At 37.2% G+C, this 24,387-nt stretch overlaps 1 protein-coding gene across 1 annotated transcript in view; it reads left to right on the top strand.

Moving 5' to 3' along the window:
* Window positions 1-24,387, top strand: part of LOC119798822 (protocadherin Fat 4) — a 143,213-nt gene that overhangs the window by 60,557 nt on the left and 58,269 nt on the right. Inside the window, exons 2-4 of the mRNA XM_038308451.1 lie at window positions 11,265-11,396; window positions 21,066-21,327; window positions 21,855-22,205. Of these exons, the coding sequence (XP_038164379.1) occupies window positions 11,265-11,396; window positions 21,066-21,327; window positions 21,855-22,205 (745 nt within the window). The remainder of the gene's footprint in view (window positions 1-11,264; window positions 11,397-21,065; window positions 21,328-21,854; window positions 22,206-24,387) is intronic.

Genomic DNA, 24,387 nt, shown 5'->3' with positions numbered 1-24,387 from the left:
GTTCTAATCCTAAAACTTCTTCACACGCTTATTGTCTTAAAAAAAACCCACAAAGACAGAAGAAAAGCTACACTACACATAAAAGCTTTTTAAAAGAAACAGTTTGAGTAATTTATTGTATTGTATCTCACAGTTCTGGGACCAGGCTAAGTTCTGAAACATTGTGCACAGACTAACATGTTTTTATTTGATTTTTTAGATCAAATTTCACCAGACATCCTTCAGCTGATGTGCATCTCATTCTCTCAGCTTCTTCCCAATCCCAATCCATTCATCATTTCTCCCAGCAACGATGAAATTGAAACTATAATAGTCTTTAAAGCTTCTAACTGCAGTTCCAGAGGTCCTGGAAGCCAAAGCTGGCCTCAGGAAAAGGGTGCCTGATATCTGCTGTGTGTCACTTAGATGGAAGATTATCAGTGAGAATCTCAGGGAAGGAAAGTTTGACTTCATCAGGTATCATATGAGCAGCAATTTCAACCAACTCTAAGGAATGCACATCAAAGCAAAGGGCAATTATCAGTGGAACATGATGATATCCATATTCAAATTCAGGGAAAATATGAATATTGCACCATTACTGTAAGGAAAAGCAGTATAATATGCCTATTATTCAAGAGCGCAAACTCTGCAGTGGTTATAAATTAGTGCTGTATTGATCCCTTGCGCCATAAATTTAAGTATTTTTTAAAATATTGTCGAGTCTTCATTGTAAAGACAAAATCTTAATTCCATCCTAATGCTTAAGGCTATTCATTACATTCTTATCAGCAGGTTGAAATGCATTTTTACAACCTGTTTAAAAATTTATATTTATACTTGATGTTTTTATCTTATGTGAGATGTTTAAAATAAAATCTTTAAAATGGTAAACAGCAATGTGATACGTTATGTTTTAAAGCACAGCAGTAAAAAATGTATAACAACCTCGTTGGCATCTCTTTATAAGGAAGTTCAGAAGCTTTGGTGCGTACTGAGAGGAATGTTTTCCCTTTCTTAGCAAGATTTCTGGATCATCTGAAGTGCCGGGTGCACTTTTTGCTTTTTTTTCTTCACCTCAAGCTCAAGTTCTCTTCTGTATTTAAGCCTGAGGAGTAAGGCGACAATGGAATGAGGTTTATATGGTGTTTCTGTGTTGATTTGGACCAATATCCATTAGAGTCCGCTAGAGTTTTATTTAAAATACACTGATATTTCAAACAATGGTCTCCAGGGTTCTGGAAGAGAGCCAGGCCCTCAGCATCATAGCTTCATCATTGTACCCACTAGTAGGCACATTTCTGTTTCCCTATTTTTCAGGGTAAAATTAATTTCCTCAACTTGTTTTTGGAATATAAATCTATTTTCAATCTGAAGTCTTATTCTCTTTTACAGTAAGTGTATTTTCAGCACTTTAAATGGGAAAAAAAATCAACAGAAATCTTAACTTATAGTCTTTTTTTGGAGGGGGGTTGATAGGCAATTACTTAGAGCTTTGTTCCCCAGTTTCTCTGTTTTCCATGGTCTGCATGGTTTCAATGCTGTAATTGCAGGTAATTGCGGAGAGAGCGGAGCGATAAAGCCACAGACTCACGCAGAATCAGTGGCACCAACACGGAGGGAGGCGGCAGACTGCTGTTACGGTCTCCTTGCATTTTTAAGAAGCCTTTTAAAAAGAACAGACAACTGATAAAGTGAAAATAAATTTCTTTTCCTATATCTTCAAAGCATGGCGTTTCACAAATAGGCTAATTATTTTGTTTTTGAGCTTTCATCTCACACCAAGGAGAGAATGCTTGTTTTGAAGTTCCTCTAACCTCTGGATGCGGGGATTCACAGCCAGCCGCGTCTAACAGGCTATGGTAATTTTGATGATGGCTTTGAATTGTGCTTTACCTTCAAGGAGAGTTAGAGCTCACCTTGACTCCATTAGCTTTACTCTGATCTTACCTTATTATTCAATCCAGTCCTCACAGGTAAGAGTGAGAGTCTGTTTATAAAGTGAAGGATCTTGTAGTCAGATGCAGGACTCTGAAAAGTGACTTCATGTCACGATTTCTTTACAATCTGCTATATCTATAGATGAACCCCATAGGATGTGCACTATGACGTTGTAGCTATTTCATTCTCTTGGTCTATGTACCCTGCAGGAATGCTTGGCTCACTCAAGGCTTGAGGGGGTCCTGGTGTAGACAAACAATCTTTTAACACTTGGTGAAGTGGTCCACTGAGAGCAGACTGATCCTTTTTATTGAAACCACTTGTCTTTTTGTTGGTTGCATAAAGCGAAGGTACTCTGTGATAATCTGCAGACCCTCCCTTTGTTGTCTCTGTTTCTGACTTGCTCGGTTGTTTCGGCTGCAGAAGATTTTCAGGGGGATATGATCCTATCCTGGTTTCTCTCCTGCAGTTTGCGTTTAGGTTTGGCAGCAGTCCAGCTTTGTCTGCGTATTCCCCTGGCACTTTCCCATCAGATTCCTCTCTCCTGAGCTTGCATGCTCTTTGCTCAGTCTGATGTCTGTGGTTAGAAGATGGATTAGCCTTAAGGCATTTGTTTGACAGATCGAGCCAGTTGTGACTGTACACGTGCTAAAGAAGCTGTGGAAAAGAGATTGGTTTGACCTTGTCGTAACTGTTTAGATTTGCTTCCTGTTGTTGTTAAAACACAGAACCAGGATTGCACTTTTACCAATGCCCTTGACCTGCAGAACCCTTGAGGTTTTAAGCTTCATAAATCTGGACCCAAGAGCCTGTGACGTCTAGTCTAAACATCTAAAATAACCTGAAGGAGAGTGATGGAGCTGAAGATGAAGTGACATAATGATCATCTCTGTCTCCAGAGCTCAAGCTTGTGAGCTACCTTAATTGTTGACTTCCTTAAGCCCTGACCTCCTCTTAGCACTTTCTTTACATACGTTTTATCAAATCCTTATCAACCCTTCTTCGCAAGTTTAAAAACACTTCAAACCTTTTTAACAGTGTTACCGTCTTAAAGTTCCTCTAAAGCTGTTTACTTCTGAGATCTCTTTGTGACCTAATGGGTTCATCTTGGTATACAGAAGAAAGTCAGTTCCATATCATCACTGCATGGTGTTAAATGTTCTGCAGCCACGAACCAAGCCCAAATCCTGCCTCCTCCTCTGCCTTACTTTACTGATAAGGATGTTGTTAATCTGACTTTGGTTTACGTCAAACATGGTGCATGGAATTACATGGTTGGATCTTTACTTTTGTATCGTTGATCCAAAGGATATTGTTCCACAAGTCTTCATGCAGTTGAAATGTTCTGCTGTCATTTTTTACTTTTTAATGTTTTCTAAACAAACTATTCTGAAATGTACTACTTTAAATCAAACCTCAGCCAAGCAAAGATGTTACGCTTTGGTGTGTTTTAATTTTTTAAAAATTTTTTAAAAAAGTATTGCATGATCTTAAATTGGGGGTGAATTGCTTAGACATGTTTCTAAACGATTGCTCTCTATAGAATAATGGTTCCCCCACTTCAACTCTCTGGTATTTGCTGGTTTATGTGGGACTTTTTAAAATCATAGCGGTATGTTACGAGCCAGGATCATGGTATCACAATGGCCACCCTAGTGTGCTGAAACCTCAAATAACATTCATGTCCTTGCAAACAATGATATGATAACCTTTTTATTTTTGTATGTTTTCTTGGGCTGTACTGTTGGACAGTTTTTAGTGTTGTTGTCTTGCAGCAGGAAAGTTCAGGATTTGCATAGTTCTTTGGTATTGCTCCTCCTTTTAAAGCGTGGCTGCATAACTTTTGACACAAGTATTGCCTTCATTTAAAATATAATTAATTATTTCCCAGGTCAATATTTTGGACTCGGTGCTCCATGCAGGCTGTCATTCTCAAAAACTCATCCACGTAACTTGAGAGGGTCACTTGAATGAAAGCATCACAGAAGGGATTATATGACCTAGTCTAATCTTCAAGAGCTACTAAGGCTAAATGTTTTATCTGTTTTAGCCAGCAAAACAGATATGACAGTCAACCTGATCAGACATATTGTGGTTCTCTGATATAGGATAAAATACAGAGGGGTGAATATGGCCTTGTCCTTACAAGTAACTCTAGGACTTCTCTTGCTGGTCTAAAGTGGTCTGCTAAAAAACAAACAAACAGGAAGACTGTTTTATTTACACATTATTGCATTAAAGAATTTGATTCTGACTCTTTCTGTTAGACTGGATTTGATTCCTGCTTTTAAAAAGGATCAACCTGGGCTCTTGCATATTAGTTAAAAACAAATAATCAATTTAAAACAATTCGGTCATAGAGTCGTACTAAAACAAGCACCTGGAAATCCTCGTCAGCCTCTGGCCCCACATCGTCAGCAGCAGCTAACGAGGCTCTTAATAATTTTGAGATGTTAAGTTCCTGCAGGAGGCTCAACCTGCTCTATTCTGTGCTTTTATGATCAGATGATCTCCACATTTACTGACCAACAGTTGCATCAGCTGCATTCAGAGGTTGGAATGATTCCCATTACCGTTGAAGGACATTTGAGCTGCTAATGAAGTGGATTTGTCACTGGTGGTGAGCAGAAGTGCAGGCATGCACTGTGCTACTCAACCATAGCTCACTACTTTATCAGGCTTTCCACAAGTTAATAAACCAACGGATTTGTTAACTGCAAAAATATGTGCTTTACAGTCTTTATTGAATTGTGTTTAATTACAGCATCCTTTGCTGCAGGTGGCTTCTTCCTCTCTGTCAGTCTGCTGTTCTGCTTTGGACTTGGCAGAACTGTATGTCCTATTTTTAAAAGCAAAACATTAAAGTTGCTTTATATTTTCAAGGCATGGAAAAGTGGTCCAGTGGTTTTCATGGATGCAAGTAATATTTAGGGTCATCTTAAAACATGTTTGAAGTCTTTGCCTGGTAAACCTCTGCAAGTAAAACCTTAGAGATCATCCTTATTCTCATCTTTGCAGAAGTATTCACACATTAACCCTACAACTTTCTCACATTACAACCTAGAACTTCAGAGTTCTTCATTTAGTTTTGATGTACAGTAGAAGGACCTGCACAAAATGGGGCACATTAGTGAAGCGGACTGGAAAATGATACGTGGACAAGTACATTTTCCCAGTAACCTGTGCAGATATAAATAAAGAATATCTAAAAAGCCATATGCTTCCAAAGCATTGAGAGAAAAAAAGTATTTTTGTAGTTTGAGTAACATAAACCTTTAAATTATAATTTTATGAGGTAGAACACAGACCAACCTAGAGAATCTGAGGTCATGGGATCTAAATCATATTACCTGCCATGCCTACATATATCAAAGAAGCTCTGGGAATTTTTCAGCAAGATGAATTCATCACAGCTGAGTAGGGGGAAGGCTCGTACACCAACGTCTTGGACAAATATCTTCCATCACTTACAGTCTCGTAATCGACAGCACTCAGGAGTTGCTCCGTGTGTACATCATTCATACCTCCCCATAAATAATAAAACCCTGGCAGCCAGATAGCAGCACCTGCAACTTGAAACAGTAGTTCCTGAAACACAATCTTATAGCTTGTAAACTAATGTGTTTCACCTGCCTGGGCAATGGTGTCTGGGTTGGAGGTAACAAAACCTCCCTTCCTGCTTGCCTACACCCGTCCCCCTGTCCTGCCCTTGCTTCCTCTTCCTTTGATACATTTTTCACCAAATCTATTTGATATATCTCTGTCCCAAAGGAGCCATGCTAGTGCAAATCTGGAAGCGTAATTATGTCTAAAAACTGCACTTCTACCCTAATTAGTTCACTCCTTAGAAGTTGGCCTTGCATTATTTACACATCAAGGGGGACATGCAGGGCGAGAAATAAATATTCATTGTTTGTTGAGTTTGCCCCGCTTCCTTGGCTCTGGCGCAAGTTGAGTCAAGAGCTGCTGTCATTGTGACTTGTTTATGTGACTTCTGCATCGCTGGTGCCCCAGAACATAATCCGCCTTGTTCTCCTGTAATTATCCCCACTCAAGCTGACGGACTGACACCGACTCATAGTGGGCTTAATAAGTGAACAACATCCTCTTCCTGTGCAGCCTGATCAGATGAATGGCTTCTGAATGAGGCGATTTGTCGTACGTAATTGTGACCTACGACCTGAACGTGTCACTGAACCAAACAGCAGAGCCGTGTTTCATCATGTTAGGCTGTGGCACTATGTCAGCGGTGTTCGGTTCTGGGCCGTCTCTAATGAGCAAGGGAGAACTGACTCCACAGCGAGTCAGTGGCAGCTGTTGTTCAGAGTTTCCTGCTTCTGTTGACTGGAAAACAGATATGTAGGACATTTAAAGACAGCTTTTCCTGTCCGATGAATGAATTCCTCTGTCTGACCTCCTATCTCAGCACTTCTATGGCCTTGAGGTCCATTGTTTGCCCTTTCAATGCCTAAAGGGAAACTGTTCACTGTGTCTTTAGACTGCAGCCAAACAATTATTCTGTCTTAACAATATTAATATATGGTCAGGAAAACCTGTATTAATACGTATTGCAGTTTTTAAACAATGTCTTTATTTCTTTGTCTATAAGATAATCAGCTATCCTAACCAACCTCAAACTTTGCAAAATGGCAACTGTTCCCATAAACCTAATATTTACTTGTGGCCAAGTCATTGCTAAGTTGAAAAATAAATAACTAAAGAAATAAGTAGGTAAATTCAGAAAAATAACTCTGTTTTCCACAAAGGATTCCAAAAGGACAGATTTTAGCAGATGATTGTTTTCCTTGGCAGCAAAACATTTCGCAAAAAGATCCTAACTTATTACTTTGGCATCCTGGTTCTCTAGGCTAAGGCTGTTTTCAAAGTAGGGGGCCACTCGGCGGAACTGGGGGGGGGCCTAAGCAAAATTACGGAAAAATAAGAAAATCAAATTACAAAAATAATACAGTAAAATATATATATTTTTTTCGATAATATTTTCTGTACACTATTATTAAATATATTTGTTTTAAGCATTTTCACTAAATTTTAACTGTATACCTACTCTGAATTTGTGTAGCAGAATTACCCTAAAGGTATCAGTAAGGTTTTTTTTAAGTGGGGGTGCACCTATTGTGGTTTTCTGGCCAACATGCTGGTTTCAATTTTGACCAATGCTTATATTTGTTCATCACAGATTTTTTTTATATTTGTCAACAGACCTTCAATGTTTCAAACTTATTTTGTTAAAAAAACGCAACAAAATGATTAAGATATAGTGCTCTTAGTTAAAATAAATACATTTCATTACAATGACAGATTCCTTTGCAGAATTAGATAAGATCATACATGTCACGTCAAAATGGCCGATCCATCTGGATGCTCCTATTTTTTCATAGATCTGTTTCTCTTATCATTAGGTTGAAAATAAAAATCTACATCCCATAAAGAAAATCCAACCTTCTTTGCAAAAGTTTTCTGTTTTTTTATGACTAAAAACATCAAAACAGCAGGTTCTGTAAAATTAAGACACATTTCTTTTTTCAGAAACTCGCATTTTTGGCTCTAAGTCAGTTTTATTTAGCTATACAGAGGAAAGAACAGCTTTTATTTTTTAATCTAATCTTTTGCTCATTGGCTTTTTTAAGAACTTTATGTAATCAGACAAGACTTTTTAAAGTGAATTGTTTTTTCTGTCAGTATCAGTGTCACTCATAGGGCCTGAGTGTGCCTTGTAAAACATAATAAACAAAATTTACAATATAAATATATGGCCAGGTAGTTTTTTTTGAACTGTTAAAAAAAGTAGAATTGAAGGAACCTGGAAAAAAAAAGATTTTCTTCAAAACTTTGTATTGCACGTTTTTCTACTTGCTCTACTCTTGATGTTCTGTATTATACCTTATGTGTTACTTCATCTAAGTCTATTATAGAAAGTTGCAACAAAGCACCAGAAAATTGTGCTACAAATGCGAGAATTCCCATAATCAGTGTCAATAGTAATGGAGACTCAATCACTAGAGAGTTTATAAGAGGCTTTTTTATATTTACTGAAGCAATCAACATAAAAATGCATGTTATTATTCCAAAGCTAGTTATATTTACTGGATGTGAAATGCGTATTTGGATTGGTGGATGAAACGATGGGAGTAGAAGTCTAAGTTGTGGTATATGACTGGAAATTTGATTTTGCTTCCCCAGACTTGGAACTAAAACCATAAATGCTTCACTCTCACTGTCTCAAGACTTTCCACTTGTACCCAGAATGCTGGCCACTGTGATGGTTAAACTATCCGCTTGTCTTTCTCTTTATAGCTAAGCTATCTTTATGTAACAAAACAGCTGATCTATATTCTTCTAATTAAGGTCCAGATTTGTCATTATATAACACAACAGCCATAATTATGTCAACCCTAAATACCTTGTTTTAATCAACTCTTGAATGAACCAAAGATTTTTTTTTTCCTGGACCTGCTCTGATAGCAGGGTTTCCCCATGTGGGCGCCACCTGGTTCAGACTTAATTAATAAAATACACAGTAGACTTTGATTAACATGAAATATCATAGTTTGTATAAACAGTTGATCTAATTGCAGGTTTCAGTCAGACCGCTGCTCCATCTGCATTGAATCTAACTTATCAGAGAGAGGTTCTTTGTATTCGGGGCAAAGTTTAGCCACATGGGGGGTCTGTGGTTTACTGTTTTATTTGGTTTGGAAGACTTGAGAGTGAAACTAACTGAGCCGCAGTTAGTTTGCTCTACTGTTAGACTCGCTGCAGAATCACAACAAAAATATGCCTAAAATAAATTTTTAAAGGGTTTGATTTGCATATGACCCAATATTAACTGCGTGCAAACAGATCAGTAATATAGAAAGTCTGCTTCCCTAGTCTGTTTCTGTTATTGTTTGTTCTAATATGATTATTTCTACTGTAGTATTGGTAATGTACTCTTTGAGAGAAACCCATTGTTCTTTTTTTTTAATCATTATATTTCAAGTTTTATATTATATAATATATGTATATTATATATTATTATATAATATTATATTTTCCCCAGCATTTTATTGTCATTACACTGTCACAACGAAATTCACTCTCTGCATTTAACCCATCCCTTTTCGGCGCCCGGGGAGCAGTGTGGGGTTAAGGGTCTTTGCTCAGGGACCCAGAGTGGCAGTATGTAGGAGTGGGTTTTGAACTCACAACTTCAGGATTCCAAGCTGTATGCCCTAACCACTAGACCACCACTAACTAGACTGTAAACACAATCCATGTAAAAAATAATGTAAAAATTACCATTGCATATCGAGTAGCAAATCCACTAGATTTCATTGGGTAAATCCTACCTTATTTTTAAAGATAGCAAATGTAGCATAAAAATATCTAAAAAAAATCTACCCAAAGATTGTTGCTGTCATGCATGCATGCGCCAAGACGCAACACCTCTGCTGAACCATTCAGAGCAAGAAAAGCTTGCAACAAAGAAAGCAGATAAAAATCAAAATTTGTTCCTTAAATCTAAGTTGTACAAATTTCTCATTTTTCTGTTTTAAAAAAGCAGTTTGAATTCAGACCAGCTGTGCAGCCCTGTTAGCTACGTAGTAAATGAAAGGTCAGCATAGCAGCCTGGATGCTAATAGAGTTTGTAACACTCCTGTCTTGTAATGTGGAGCTCATGCATTTGCTCCCATACTGAGGTCTATTTTAATTTCTTTAAAAGTTTGAGTATACATTACTAAATTTCTCATGGTGTATAATAGATACTAAAATATATATATTTTTACCAATAAAATGTCAGTAAATTTACTTCTCCGAACACTGCAAATTATTACCTTCGCTTTTTAGGGTCAATTGTATATGTTGCCTTTTTTTTTACGGTGTGTACTTTTTGGTTTATGTTTTTTTTAATAGATTTTAGGATGTATTATCTTAACCTTTTCTAAATATATTTAGATTGTTTGCATCAGAATCAGAAGTATTTTATTAATCCCTTGCGGGAAATTCCTTTCTTGCAGTGCAACAGTTTACAGAAGAGAGAAAAATAAGATTGTAAGTATAATAGACCAAAATAAAATATAATATGATAAGATAGAATTAAATAAGTAAAATTACACCCTTCCCATATAAACAGTGTAACATGAGATCTATGAATAGAATAAGACGAGGATAAGAATAGAATAAGATAAGGATCACCAGTATCAACAGTATTTACAATTTACAATGCTGCTCAGTACCAAATGACAATTATTGCACATGACCCTGTCATTGCACATAATGAAGTAATGAAATAAATAAATATTAAGAAATGAAAAGAAATGGCTGTCAGAGAGATGCATTTTACAGTTTGGTGGCCACAGGCAGGAATAACTTCCTGTTGTGCTCTGTGTTGCAGCGTGATGAAATGAGTCTCTGACTGAAGGTGCATGACGGACTGATGTAGGCTTAGCCAAGCTTTTTACTGCATAAAGTATATGTAAAACAAAAAAAAGTATATGTAAAAAAAATTACAGAATGAATGATGATGTCTTAGTGAATCACATTTCCCTGACAGAAATAGACCACTTTTGTCTTCATGGGTTAGTGAGCCACAGCTTTATTGGTTTGGTTTAATAACCTCTCTCTCTGTCATGTTTGGGTGAATTACAAGAAATGAAAAGTCACACATGCTAAATTGCAGACAAATCACAGAATTGTCTATCTTGTTGCTTGCTACCTTTAGAAGCAATAACCTGATTGAGCTGTTTGCCTTCTTGACATTATGAAACTTCATCGTCAATGTTGAGGGTTTTTAGTTAGTGGTTAACCCAATGACTCTCTCATGCCCCAACATATATTTTTAAGGAATATATTGGCTTTATTTTGCCTTGGTAGCGCAAACTGAACATGTAACCATACTTCTCTCACAGATTAAATGCTTTCTCATTGCAACCAAACTAGCACCTCTTTAGTAATATCTGTCTCATAATTGCACACTCTACCTTTTTTCTGATTTTACTTTTATACATACTTCCTAGCTTGATTTTCTGTTTTCTAAGTAATAATGCCAGAAATTGGAAACCTTCCTGATTTTTAAAGTATAAGAGGTTTTTTTTGCTTTCATTCCCTTAGAGTTAGTTGACTCCTTTTTTCCCCTTTCAACCACCCTTACTGATGTCACATTGTTTCCATTAAATTTTTTCTGGGACATTTATTCTGTAAATGCAGCTCCTTCATCTTCGGAAATCTAGGAAGACAGAAACGGTTACTCCTTGACTGTGATCTCTGCAGCTGCAGCAGGTAGAATGCAGCCATTTGGCAAAGCTTTAATAAAAACTCTGTTGTTTCCTCTTCTTCCTCTGCAGGTGGAAATCACTCTGCAGGACATCAATGACAACCCACCTGTTTTTCCTAATGATATTCTTGATGTGACCATTGAAGAGAATGTCGGCGATGGCTTCAAGATAATGCAGCTAACAGCCACAGATGCAGATGAGGTAATGGCTACTCAACTTTTCTTTCCTGAGCAATATTTCAGTAGAAATAATTGGAAATTGGAAGGTAGAAAAGCCAGGGTCCCCAGCTTCAATCAGTATGATGCTTGGTTAATCTGAATTCTAAATATTGTCTCCTTTCAATTCTATTCCAAATACTTTATTAATCCCAAAGGGATAGGATAGTTGTTTTCTTATGAAATTTAAATTTGAATATCAGACAAAGCATCTAAAAAATAACTAGAGTCAATATGATAATTAACAATGATAAGACAAACTTAAGCTGAAGTATCTGTAAAAGTATTACAAAGCTGTTTCTAAGCCATTGGGACTCTATTGATTAACAGTGAGACCTTTTATCCACAAATGAACGTGTGTTAATCATTCAAAGAGCGGCTAGGAAACCAACATTACTAATAAAAACAGAACAACATTTTGAAGCTTTCTTGACTTCAGTGTTCTCATTTAAGCTAGTAATTCCACAATAACAAAATAGGGGAATAATAATAATGGCCTCTAAGGGAGAATTCAATGTCTTGAACCACTGCTGACCAAAAATATCACAAGAGCTGAATCAAATTCATTAAAAATACCTTTGCTGACCCTCAGGACAACTCTGTGGATTAAAGGTGGGCATTTATCATATAGATTATTGTTAATGTAATAAGTTTTTGCTTATAAAAATTGGTCATGTATCGTCTAAATGATTAATTAAAATCAATGATGAGTAAAACTCCAGAAACAGGGTAAATTGTTAGAATTTCTATTGTTAATACCTTTCTTTCATTTTATTTAGGTTGGAGCATTGGATATTCTGAAGATTATGATTGAATGTGTTTTAGTCATATAAATCATATTTCTTTATGTAATGGGTCTCCTAAAGAAGCAAATTGTAAGTTTATATGTTCTTCAAGAATCTTATTTTGTGTTTTGGAGCAATGGTTTTTGTGTTAAGCAGTCACAACCATACAGTTACCTAAGAAGGAATACAAATAAGTAATGTTTGCATTTTAATCATTATTTCTATTGTTATTATGGCAACATCACCTGATAAAATATGATTTTAAATGATATCACCCAGTCCTACCCTCAACTGACAAAAACAAATGTTCACTCATTTAAAAGGTATTTGTCTCCATTAGTCTGTCTATGACTAGAAGTCAAGCTCACTTGGGTCATGCATAACAATGGCCTAGTATAAGAGGTTTTTATTTTTGTAATATAAGAACGAGATTTTTTTAGCTTGACCTTTTATAAGCTGTTGATGCTCAAAACCACATAAGTGTATAATAACTACATATAACTGTAAAACAATATTCTTCCACAAAAATGTAAAATACTCATTGGCAGTTAAAAGAGCCCACAATGGCAGCTGTTGCTTCCATAGATGGAAGAACAATTTATCAAGTTTAGATAAGAAGTTGGTTTCAATTCTTTTCTTTTTTTTCCCCTAAAGGGTTGACATTTTCATTTAAAATCTTGTTTCAAGGTTTTGCTGTTTTATATTGAAGTTAGATGTGAAAGTTTGAGGTGAGCCCAAAAACAAACAACTAAACAAAACAAATTTGTTTGGGAAAACATACTCCTTACAGCACTGTCATTATGCTGTTGAAAAAGCTAACATTTATCTCAGTGATACTTGCAAAAAAAACCTGCTACACAGAGTCCCAGCCTTTGTGGAGAATGTTTGCTTTTTATCAACAGCATAATTCTCAATTAGCTTAAGCCTTCATCTTTAGCTGCTTTGGTGAAATGTAGTTTAAAGATCAGCTTTCCTTTCTTTAAGTCCCAAATGAGTAGAAAAAGTCAAGCTATACAAAGGAGCAGTGATGGGACTAACGGCGTTGAAAGTAACAGCGTTACTAACGCCGTTACCTTGTTTTAGTAACGAGTAATCTAACTAATTACTTTGACTGTAACTATAACGCAGTTACCATTGCAGACACCCCGTTACTGCGCGTTACTCAGGTCGCAAAATGAACCTTTTTTAATGATAGGACTCGTGCGCAGCTGCGTGAAGCTGACACCCCACCCACGTCAAAAAACTCTGCAAATAGACTGAATGGTTAGTGCAACGTTAGTGCAGATTTGTGCAGAAAAAAATATTGTTTGGGCTACTTTTGTTTAAGAGATATTAAAGATTATTTTTTAGGTCATCCAGAGGTGCGCGCCTTGTCATGAGAGAGGGGAGGATGAGAATGGCTGATGTATAGTGAGATTCTGTCTGTCAGTTGGGTAGGTGGGTGTTTCTGCTGGTGGGTGTTAACGTACAGCACACACAGAGAGATGGAGAGTGAGGATGACTCCAGCAGCAAAACAGCGTTTTCCAGATGGAAATACCGGTGTTACGTAGAGCTGCGTTTCCCCATCACATACGGTTTCCTCTGCATTTCCGCACAGCGCAGGCGGCACGATTCACCGCGCAAGCGACAGGAAACGCGCATGCTCGCTAAAGGCGCGCAACAGTCGCCCTGTGCTCGCGCCACAGGAGAACTATGGAGAGCGTGAACGATCAAATGAAAGGGAGAAATCTGGATAGATGGATGGATGGATGGATGGATGGATGGATGGATGGATGGATGGATGGATGGATGGATGGATGGATGGATGGATGGATGGATGGATGGATGGATGGGTGGATGGATGGGTGGATGGATGGATGGATGGATGGATGGATGGATGGATGGAAGGATGGATGGATGGATGGATGGGTGGATGGATGGGTGGATGGATGGATGGATGGATGGATGGATGGATGGATGGGTGGATGGATGGATGGATGGATGGATGGATGGATGGATGGATGGAAGGATGGATGGATGGATGGATGGATGGGTGGATGGATGGGTGGATGGATGGATGGATGGATGGATGGATGGATGGAAGGATGGATGGATGGATGGATGGAAGGATGGATGGATGGATGGATGGATGGATGGATGGATGGATGGATGGAAGGATGGATGGATGGATGGGTGGATGGATACTCTGCCTTTTCAACCTACTGTATTTTTTATTTTAAACATTATTTGATGGCCTTTGTGGCAGGGATGGAGATCCATATTTTATGTCACACGCAGAGTATACAGATAGATAGATAGATAGATAGATAGATAGATAGATAGATAGATAGATAGATAGATAGATAGATAGATGTTGAATAGATAGATGATTTCAGAACTAGACATCCCCAGTTATTAATTTCACCAGATCTGAATGCCCTGTTAAAAAACTTCACATGGCGTTCCCCCCTGATGTCATTTACGTTGAGTTGCAATAAATGCTAAACTCTCTGCAGGTTCTTGTCTTTGTCGTCCGCTCTATTCAGCTGGTTTTGGAAACACACCGCGAGAAGGTGGGGGCTGGGTGGTGAGGTTTACGGGGGCGAGAAACGCAAAAGTAACGCAATAGTTACTTTTACTAGTAACTAGTTACTTTTATTGTGGAGTAACTCAGTTAGTAACTCAGTTACTTTTTGGGAGAAGTAACTAGTAACTATAACTAATTAACTATAACTAACTAAAGTAACGTGCCCAACACTGCAAAGGAGAACGGTTAGAAAGCAGTCCTATGGACTGAGATTTCAATTATTTGCCACACATTGTTATTTCTCAGCTGTTGCAATTTTCCCTTCTCTGCAATAAATGCGAAAGTCACAGAAAGATCTAGACTTATTTACTAAATGATTCAGGTATTTTTATTTTTTTTTAATCAATTATAGAGCCAAAGTATTCAAATGTTTAAATATAAAGCTTTTAATATAAGGAAATAAATCAATGGCCATTTTTCCTTTTATGAATTTATGAAAAGCCTGAATTGTGTAAGTCACAAGGTAGGATCTTTGTTTCAAATAAATCTGTTCCCTTAGAGAGCTGTATGTAAAACCTGATTGAAAAATCAAATGAAATCAGTTTTGAGAGAGAAGTCAAATCTTGTTTTGATGCACAGATTGAAATAAACAAGAATGCAACATTGAGGAGCCTTTTTAGGATTTAAAGATTATAGTGATGTTTACTCCAAACTGCAGGGCTGCCATGAATAGATTGCAAAATAGAAGCCTGTATTTTATCCCAGCTCTCTCCAGAGCCAGATATGAATCCAGCCAAGTCTTTGCCCACATCCTTATGCAGGAAACTAAAGTTGCGCTGACATTCAATGTTCGGAACACATTGGTGGGAAAGCCACATGTGCAAGTAGCCAAGAGTGCAAGATGTTGGCCAGCTGACGGGCTGAGTTCAGACGTTATAATGATTCCATCCCATTTAACAGCTCTACATGTGGGAATCATGTGTGATGGGATTAAAATCTTGGTTCAACACATCCGTTTTTTCCTACTCACATTTCCACCCAAAAACAAGCTCTGGATTCCAGTTGGATTTAAGTAAAATCAATAAGAACGTTTGGCTTACTTCAAAATGTTTCCCTTTCCCTTTTTTCGCCTTTTTGAATTTAAAGGATTCATTAGACCTCTTATAAGTGCGTTTAGAGACTGAACCATATCATTGTGTTGGTGCAAGACGGGCTGGTCTGAGTATTCTTAGAATCGTCTTATTCATTTCAATTAAATTATCGCTATTTATATAGGTGTCTCAAGGCAATTAAAAAATACTAAATTCTATTGTATTACTTAGATAGATTCCAGTCAAGAATATACATTATAGTTCAACCTGGAGAAACTCACAAAGAGAAAAGTTGTGATCAGAAACGTTTATTGGCATCAAGTTTTTTTGCCCCTCGGACACCAGCTGAAAACTTCGTTTTCAGAGCTGATGGATGATCAGATTGGTGGATTTAGGAGAGAGAGGACACTGATGTTGGAATAAACCCAGGTTGAAATAGATGGAGCCTGTACCGATATTCACTTCTTTAGGAGGAGAAGGGGTGGAGGTGGGTACAGAAATGGCCTTTTAGCAGGAGGAACGTTAATAAACGACGCTTAAAGAACAAGACCTTGCAAGTCGATTCGTTCCATGAAGGGTGCAGTACCAAGGCTGATTGGCTGAGATTTGTAGGTAGGGCTCTAGCAGGTTTTTTTTTGCCTATGGAGATCCCGTAGATTGTTTTGAGTCAATAGATTGCAGCATTCACTCCGCCTGGATGAGCATGTAGTAATAATGGAAAGTCACTTTCATTGTGTTACTGACTTTGCAGCAATCCCTCATACAGCAGCAAGCATGCATTTTGTGACAGTGGGAAGCAAAACTCCCTTTTAAAAGAAAGAAAAGCTAGCAGAACAAAATTTCGCTTTGTATACACTGTGTATACAAAAAGACAGTAAATGTTGTCTAAGTCTAAGAACCGGGCCCAGTGTAGGCCTTCTGCCATAGGAGACAACAAGGCCGAGTATAAACACACAGAAAAAAACACAGAAGCACCAATCTAGCAGAAATTTCCATTTGAAAAACAAAAGTGAAAAGTAAATGACAGCAGTAAACACTTTAGTGGCTACATCTAGGAGGAAAGGGGGTTCAGCCACAGTCTTAAGGTACACCTACTTAAGGGCCTAAGTGTATTTTGGAGGCTCAAAAAAACCTCCCCTTAAATTCAATGCACCAGCTTGGCTTATTTTCTAACTGGCTTTATCTAAAAGCTGCCATTGCTTATTTTCTAGGAGTCTGTGTTATGATTGTCTCGGCTCTGCTGTATAAAGGAAGCTTTCTGTCCTTGTTTGCAGTCTGTTTTACACTTCTCACTTTTCCTGGGATTAGCAGCTATCCTTTAAACGAATTTCCCTGTGCTCTAGCACTATTTTTTTAAGCCACAGTCCCCTCCTCCATAACAGCTTTCTATGTCAAAGTGGGCCATAAAGCAGACAACAAGAGTCGAGGTCAAGACACTGAGATTTTTTTTTTTTCTGTATGGAGGTTTTCAGTATTTTAAAGTAAAAGTGACCAATATTTTTTAGATTTTAAAACAATTATAATTATAATAATGACAGCAGAGATCCTTTTACAGATCCTTGTGGTCAGACGAGCCCCAAACCCAGCATCTTCCATTTTCTTTGCTCTGCCACTGAACCAGATCAAAAAAATTAATTGGCAAACCCTGGGTGTTGGGTTCCGGACCACAGCACAGGTGGCTAATGGGATTGCCAGATCTAGAGCAAATGATTAATGACAGCAGGGTCCTTAGATGAGCAGAATTTTACCCTCCTTCCTTTTTTTTTTCATTGGACCTGGAACTCAGACAAAGTTCTGGTAATGCAATGAGAGAGACGGTGAAGAAGACAACATTTAAAAATACAGTCTAAGTACGGAAAAGTGATGAGTACATCAAGAACTTAATCTGACAACACTAATTGCGTCCAATAATAATATAAATTTAAAAAGTCTTGATGAAAGAATGTAGTTTTGTGGGAAGCAACTCTATCTTTTGTCCAGTCCAGACAGACTGTTACAACTTCTACTAAAGGTAAAAAGCTCCAGACTAAAGTAACTTTTTATTGTCTTCAAACTCAATGTTCCCGCAGTGGAACACCAGCTATGTCCAAGACTTTTACAGACCACTGCTACGAAGTTGCTATGGTTGTACAACTTCTGACCTGTAATATCGATTAGAGTTGAAAATGTACAATCAGTCAAAATTTATCAGTGTGCATCAGTGGAAACAAAAAAAAGAGCATTAGTACTTTTACTCTATCACAGTTCAACCATGAACTTTGATATATTTTAATATTTTGTTGAAATTTTACGTCTCCTCAAAGTGAGTGGCTGTCATGGCATGGAAGGAAGAATGGTTTTCCAAATGTTTGACACAATAATCATTTCCTAATGATTTTTAGGGATACACAATAACTTCCCATTCCTAAGGGCCAGACCCTTGCTTCTGGTTCAATTTGCATTGTCTCTAAGCCAAAACAAGATTTTGGGCTACTATATAAAGCTTCAAACTCAATGCTAATTCTGACATTTTGAATTGAAAAATGTCAGGTTTCACTTCCTGGATGGGAAGCGAAACATCTCAAAACTTGGAAACCATGTTCAGTGGATTGTTTTTTTTAACAGTTTTGGAATGAGTATGAACTGGATGACTTAGAATCTTTACCAGCAAATGACACAATAATCAAGCAGAGATTTTAGTTTTTGAATTTTGAAATCACAAATGGGTTGGAAACCAGGCAGTACTGTTTGAACAGCTTTTTGAAACAGATTGTGAGAGCATCGTTCACCACGATTATACATGTGTCAGTTTGAAACAACCTAATGCAACACCTCTCTTTATAAGCTGTCCCTTTGGTCTGATGGGATCAGACAGCAATACACAGACATCAGGCTAAACTGAAAGAGACTCTTTTAGCTTAACTGTAACTGGAGCCTTTGGTTCTTTTTACTGAGTAGCAGTGAGCTTTTTGAAGTCGCTTTTAGCTTTTTTGGCAGAAGGTACAAAAGGGAGACAGTGGTCTGATCTCTCATTGTCTCGACACAAATATAAATGTCAAGCTCTGTCGTCAGGCCCATTCACATGTCATATCACATTCGCTCCTCTTCTCCTATTCCAAAGCTTCTTGCCACGGCCATCATGTGCATCATGGAGCTTAGAGCTATCTGAAGCAACACAGGATTAGTTTATTGGATTTGGAAAGGAAACTAGGAAATTTCATAAGATGAGAAAGGCTTTGCACAAACTCAAATTCCATGTTTTGTTTTTGTTTGCCTTATCTTAATATTGAATCTGTAAAACTTTATGAGGCTTTAGGGTAACATTCTTCATTTTTTCTGTGAAATGAATCACAACATTTTAACACAGTAGTTTTAAATTATTATATATATATAACATTTTTGTGAATACTAATTTTTTTTGTGAATTACTAATTTTGTAAAACTAATGTTTTCTTATTCTTCTAAGAAATAATTATGTAATTATGTCTTGTTCATCACAGGCTCAACTCTTATAAAGACACTTAGGGCATACTTACAATAACCACTTACAGTAATTAAATGAACATATTTTTAAGAGTTTCCAAAACCTGTAGCGTAACAGGACTAGAAATTGTAGAGGCTAATGTTTTCACTTTAGAATAATATTTTGATTAATTAAATTTTTTCAATCAAGACATTTAGATTCTACTGATGGATGTAATCAACCAGTATGAGACCAGTATGAGACTTAAATCCAGATCCAACTGTATATATTAAACCTTAAAACTGGAAAAAAAAAAAAAAAAAAAAACAGACTATAGATACTAATTAAAAGTGGGGGAGTGGCAGCCTAGGGATTGGGGTATAGGGCTTGGGATCCTGAGGTTGTGAGTTTGAAACCCTCTACCACAGACTTCCACTCATGGGGCCCTGAGCAGCCCCCTGCTCCACAAAGGGGATGGGTTAAATGCAGAGTTAATTCCTTCATTGTGAGATCAATAAAGTTAAATTTAATCTTTATTATTAATCTTTAAAAAAAACAGACAATTCCCTAAATAATTACATAAAAGCTGCTTGTGAACTTTTCTTTAAATGTATCTTCAACCATTTTTAGGAGGAAAAAAAATTAAATAGAATTCATCTTCTTATACCTTTTTTTTTTGCTTGAGGAGGTAGGAATCTGACTTGTGTGTATGCATGTTCATCTTGATGTATTGTTAGAAACAGAAGTCCTTTGCCATGGTTTTTTTTAGCATTGTTTCGTGGTCTCTTAGACAATAACTAAAAAGTTACCAAAGGAGCAATACTTATGAACTGCCTGCAGGTGAGTCTCTGATATTGGAAGCAATATTTTTTGTCGTGTAGAGATGAGATTGGTGACTACAACACTGGTTAATATTGACACCCTTTTACATTGATGTCAGCATAGAAGGAGAACCAAAATCGCATTTTGTAGAGAGAATACTCTTGCTGGCTTTTCTAGCTTAAAAAAAGAGCCCACAACTAATAGATGCTTTCACGCTCCGGTTTTTAACAAAACTCCAACACCAAAGCACAGTTTTACCTGAAAAAGTCATATTTCCTTGTGATAAAATCATTTAGATGAAAGAAAATTAGAAAAGAACAATTAGAGTAACAATAAAAAAAGAAAAGAAACAAAGCTGTTTAAGTCACTAACTTTTAGCTATGATTTAGATGTAAAACAGGATTACCTTCTTCAAAAATGTTTTGTAATGGTTTTACTAAACGTTTTGTAAAACGTTTAGTAAAACGCTAAAAGCATAAATTGGTAAAAACTTGTATGACCTTTACACAGTGAACCTGCCTTTCCCAGACCAACTTCATTAAAATAACTTAATCGAGCACAGCAGCCTTATGTTAGTGAGCTTGTTTAGATTTTTGATGCTCAGACTGATTAAGACCTTCTAACATTTTTTCTTGTTCTGGTTTCATCGTCCAAATTTGAGATACGTAGCAAAGAAAAAAAAAAAAATCAAAATCACAAGCTCTCTCCTGACAAATTGTCTCTGGGAAAGAAGCCACAGAGAAAGGTTTCATTCATCCTCAACGAGTCTGGAGTTTGATCTGGAGACAGGGAAGTCGAAGAGTCTGGCTTTGCTGCCAGACAGTTGTTTGATTTTTACCTGTCAGCCTCTGTTGGTTGATAATTAGATTTTGAAGGATTTTTTTTTTTTTTTAAGTCAAGCCAATGTATTGTATTACTGCATTCAAAATCCCCCAAAATAAGTGAATAAAACGAATAAAAATGTAGGAAAGGTTAAACAAGTTCTTTTTCTTTTTCATTTACTCTCAGGGTCCCAATGCTTTAGTGACTTACACCATCATTAGTGGAGCCGATGACAGCTTTCGCATCGACCCTGAATCCGGTGACCTGATCGCCACCAAGAAGTTGGACCGAGAACGCAGGTCAAAATATTCCCTCCTGGTGCGAGCAGACGATGGAAAGCAGTCCTCAGACATGAGGCTGAACATCACTGTCCAAGACGTCAACGACCACACGCCCAAGTTCTCCCGTGCGACGTATTCATTTGACATCCCAGAGGACACGGCGCCAGGTGAGGTCACTTAATGGAGCATACGGTTACAAACCAAACATGCTGAAATGGACGGAGCAGGCCATGTTTTGTCTCCTGGAAAAGCTCTCAGACCAATCTAACACAGCTCAAGGGGGACATTTTTTTTCTTGTGCATTTTTTGCAAGCTGTTTTTATATGTGTTGTAGCCTTGAAATATTCTGCCTCTTTCTCAGGAGTAAAATCAAAAGTTTAGTGGGTCAAAAGGAGTATAAGTCAGCGTTGATTTACAGCCACTGACAACCATCTGGCAGACCTCATTCACCCCTCTCAGCGCCAAAAAGGAGTTTGCTAATCAAAGAAAAATCTCCTTTAGGATGAATTTCAGCTATAATCCTGTTAAGTACACTGAAACCCCTTTATAATCACCTGTTTGTTCAGACACATTAGACACAGACAGAATTACCAACCCGCTCAACAATCAGTGACTCATTTCTATTAAAGATAATCCTCCAGCAATAATATTTTAAAAGAAAACAGCAAACATTGCGCCCTTGTCATCCCCTTAGGCTCCATTGTGGCGGCGATCCTGGCTAGCGACTCTGACTCAGGGTTGAACGGGGAGATCACATACTTGCTGGAGGAGGACGATGAAGATGGGACCTTCCTCCTCAACCCAGTGACGGGGGTCTTCAATGTGACGCGTCCATTAGACTACGAAGCCCAGCAGTATTACATTATTACTGTGAGAGCCGAGGATGGCGGCGGGCAGGCCAGCACGGTCCGGGTATATTTCAACGTGCTGGATGTGAACGATAACTCCCCAGTCTTCGACACGACGGTGTACAGCGCCTCTGTCTCCGAGAGTCTGCCGCCTGGATCCAGTATCGTCACCGTTACGGCCAGTGATGCTGATGATGGTACGTATGGAATTCCACAGGTTCTTTTTTTGTTGTTTGTTTTACAATATTTTAACTTTGTTTCATGCTACAAATGAAGGAAACTACTCCCGCTTAAAAACACAGATTCTATTCAAGGGAAAAAACTGTGCTCAAAACATTTCTGCTGAAATTCTGACTTTTTATAAGGCAGCAAGTTAATATTGCAGAAAGCATTTATGGTATTATCATATGTTTTATAAGATATAGTTAGAAATGAATTATGACATCCAAACAAGGGTGCCATTATCTTAGCAAGTTTGAAGCAGTTCTGTTGCTCTTTTAACGGTTAATATTTCCAACTCATAAGTACAATAAACAATTACAGGAATGTCTTAATACCATTTTTCTAAAATCTTTGTTCTATAGTATTTTCATATTTGTTTTTTCCCTTTTATTTTGCTCGAGATTTTTCTAAAGCACAAAATAAAAAATAACACATCTGTAAAGTATTCATTTGCAACGTATAAATAAGAGTAATAATAGGAGTCTTTTTGTAATGTGGTACCTTCTTACTACAAAAAATGCACCAGCTGTTATGTGGAGTGTCCAGGGTTATTTTTGCTTTTCAAGTGTTGGAATTTTGAGATTTTGAAGTGAGTGTGATACTTGAATGATCAACACTGCTCTATCCTCTGCTGTAATTACACCTTTATCCAAACCTAATGTGGTTATCCTGACCTACATTCCTTGGAAATACATTTCCATGCTCTCTTAACCCCGAGCCTGGCTTCTTTCTCCACATAATCTGACCACATCGTCCTCTTAGATACAGAGGGGCAGTTTTTCACTGTCACTGTAAAACCTTGCCATTGTTAGCACTTCCAAAGTCCCAACCCTTGACCCAAAGACTTGTCCCCCTGCAGCGTAGCCTAAACTCTAACAGAATCAGCATTCAGGCTCTTGATGATGAATAACTTGTGTACTGTAAATACACATTCAGTGTGAGAAGGTGTCAAAGCTTTCCACATGAATACCCTGTTGAGTTGAATAACCGATGCTCAATTTAAGTTCATTTTAACTACTTCCTGGGGAGCTTGATACATTAGTGCAGATTTCAAGGTTAGATGGTTTCCTCCATAAATCTATTCAGATGTGAAGCAGTTATGCAGATAAATAGATGTGCCTTTGGGTCAATTTGTTTTTTCTAAAACTAAAGAAAGGCATTATCAGTTGTGGAAGTAGCTTACAGTTGGGTTTCTGTTTTGATAGGAATCTGTCATGCTGCTTGAATGGATTGAAATGGTGGAGGTCAAGAGGAGAAGCCAGTTGTTCCACATGTACAATTTGTGGAAATGGATGTTGATTATCCACATGATAGCCCAAGGCAGTATATTTAGTTTTTAAAATATCAAGAACAATAGAGATATCGGAATTTGACCTTCATTTTAACTTGCTTTCTTATAGTCGTCTGCTTCTCTTTGTTTGCTTTTCCACAATTGAGGTTATAATAAATTTAGTCGCATACAATTTTTGGAGATGAGTCAGTTTTATATTGTTTTCACCAGGATTGGTTTCACCGAATTTCCTTTACAGTAGGTCGAGCCTTAATGTGGCTTCAAACAGGGTCCCTGCAAGGTCTTAAAGTCCTTCAGCTAATGATGCATTCAGTCATTAGTATTTTCTAGAGAATAGTGATGATTTATTGAGTTAGCAAATAGAAAATCATTAAATTCTGCAAATATGTTGTATAATACACAGTCCTATAGTGTAAGTGCAGGTTTGTGATATAACTTCCCCTTTAAGTTATTTTTTCTTTGGTAAATATATGTATTTTTTGCACAGTCCTCACTTAATTTAAGCTCTAAGTGGGTTTTTCTTTCACCATTTGTCATCTATTACTGTATATTTAGTCAAAATATTAATAATTCATCAACTGGATTAATTGACTGTTATTTGAATATATAATCAATGACCATTAATCTGATCATTTGTTTCAGCATTAATCCTTATTATAGGCTTTAACAATAACTATAGCTATGTTTTTAAAATTCCAAAATAGGTCATGTCTTATAATTGTTAGGTTCTTTCAATATTTGCTATGCCTTTCATTTTAACTCTACTTAAATAGATATTTAGTCATTTATTGTGCTGAAAAAGGCTCATATGTTTTGCCAACTGAAATTAACTTAAGCTAATTAGGCTACCCAATCCATAACCACGG

The sequence above is a fragment of the Cyprinodon tularosa genome, unplaced genomic scaffold (genome assembly GCF_016077235.1).
Source record: "Cyprinodon tularosa strain WSP-4 unplaced genomic scaffold, ASM1607723v1 ctg117, whole genome shotgun sequence".
Classification (NCBI taxonomy): Eukaryota; Metazoa; Chordata; class Actinopteri; order Cyprinodontiformes; family Cyprinodontidae; genus Cyprinodon; species Cyprinodon tularosa.
This window is presented reverse-complemented; position numbering and strand designations above follow the sequence as displayed.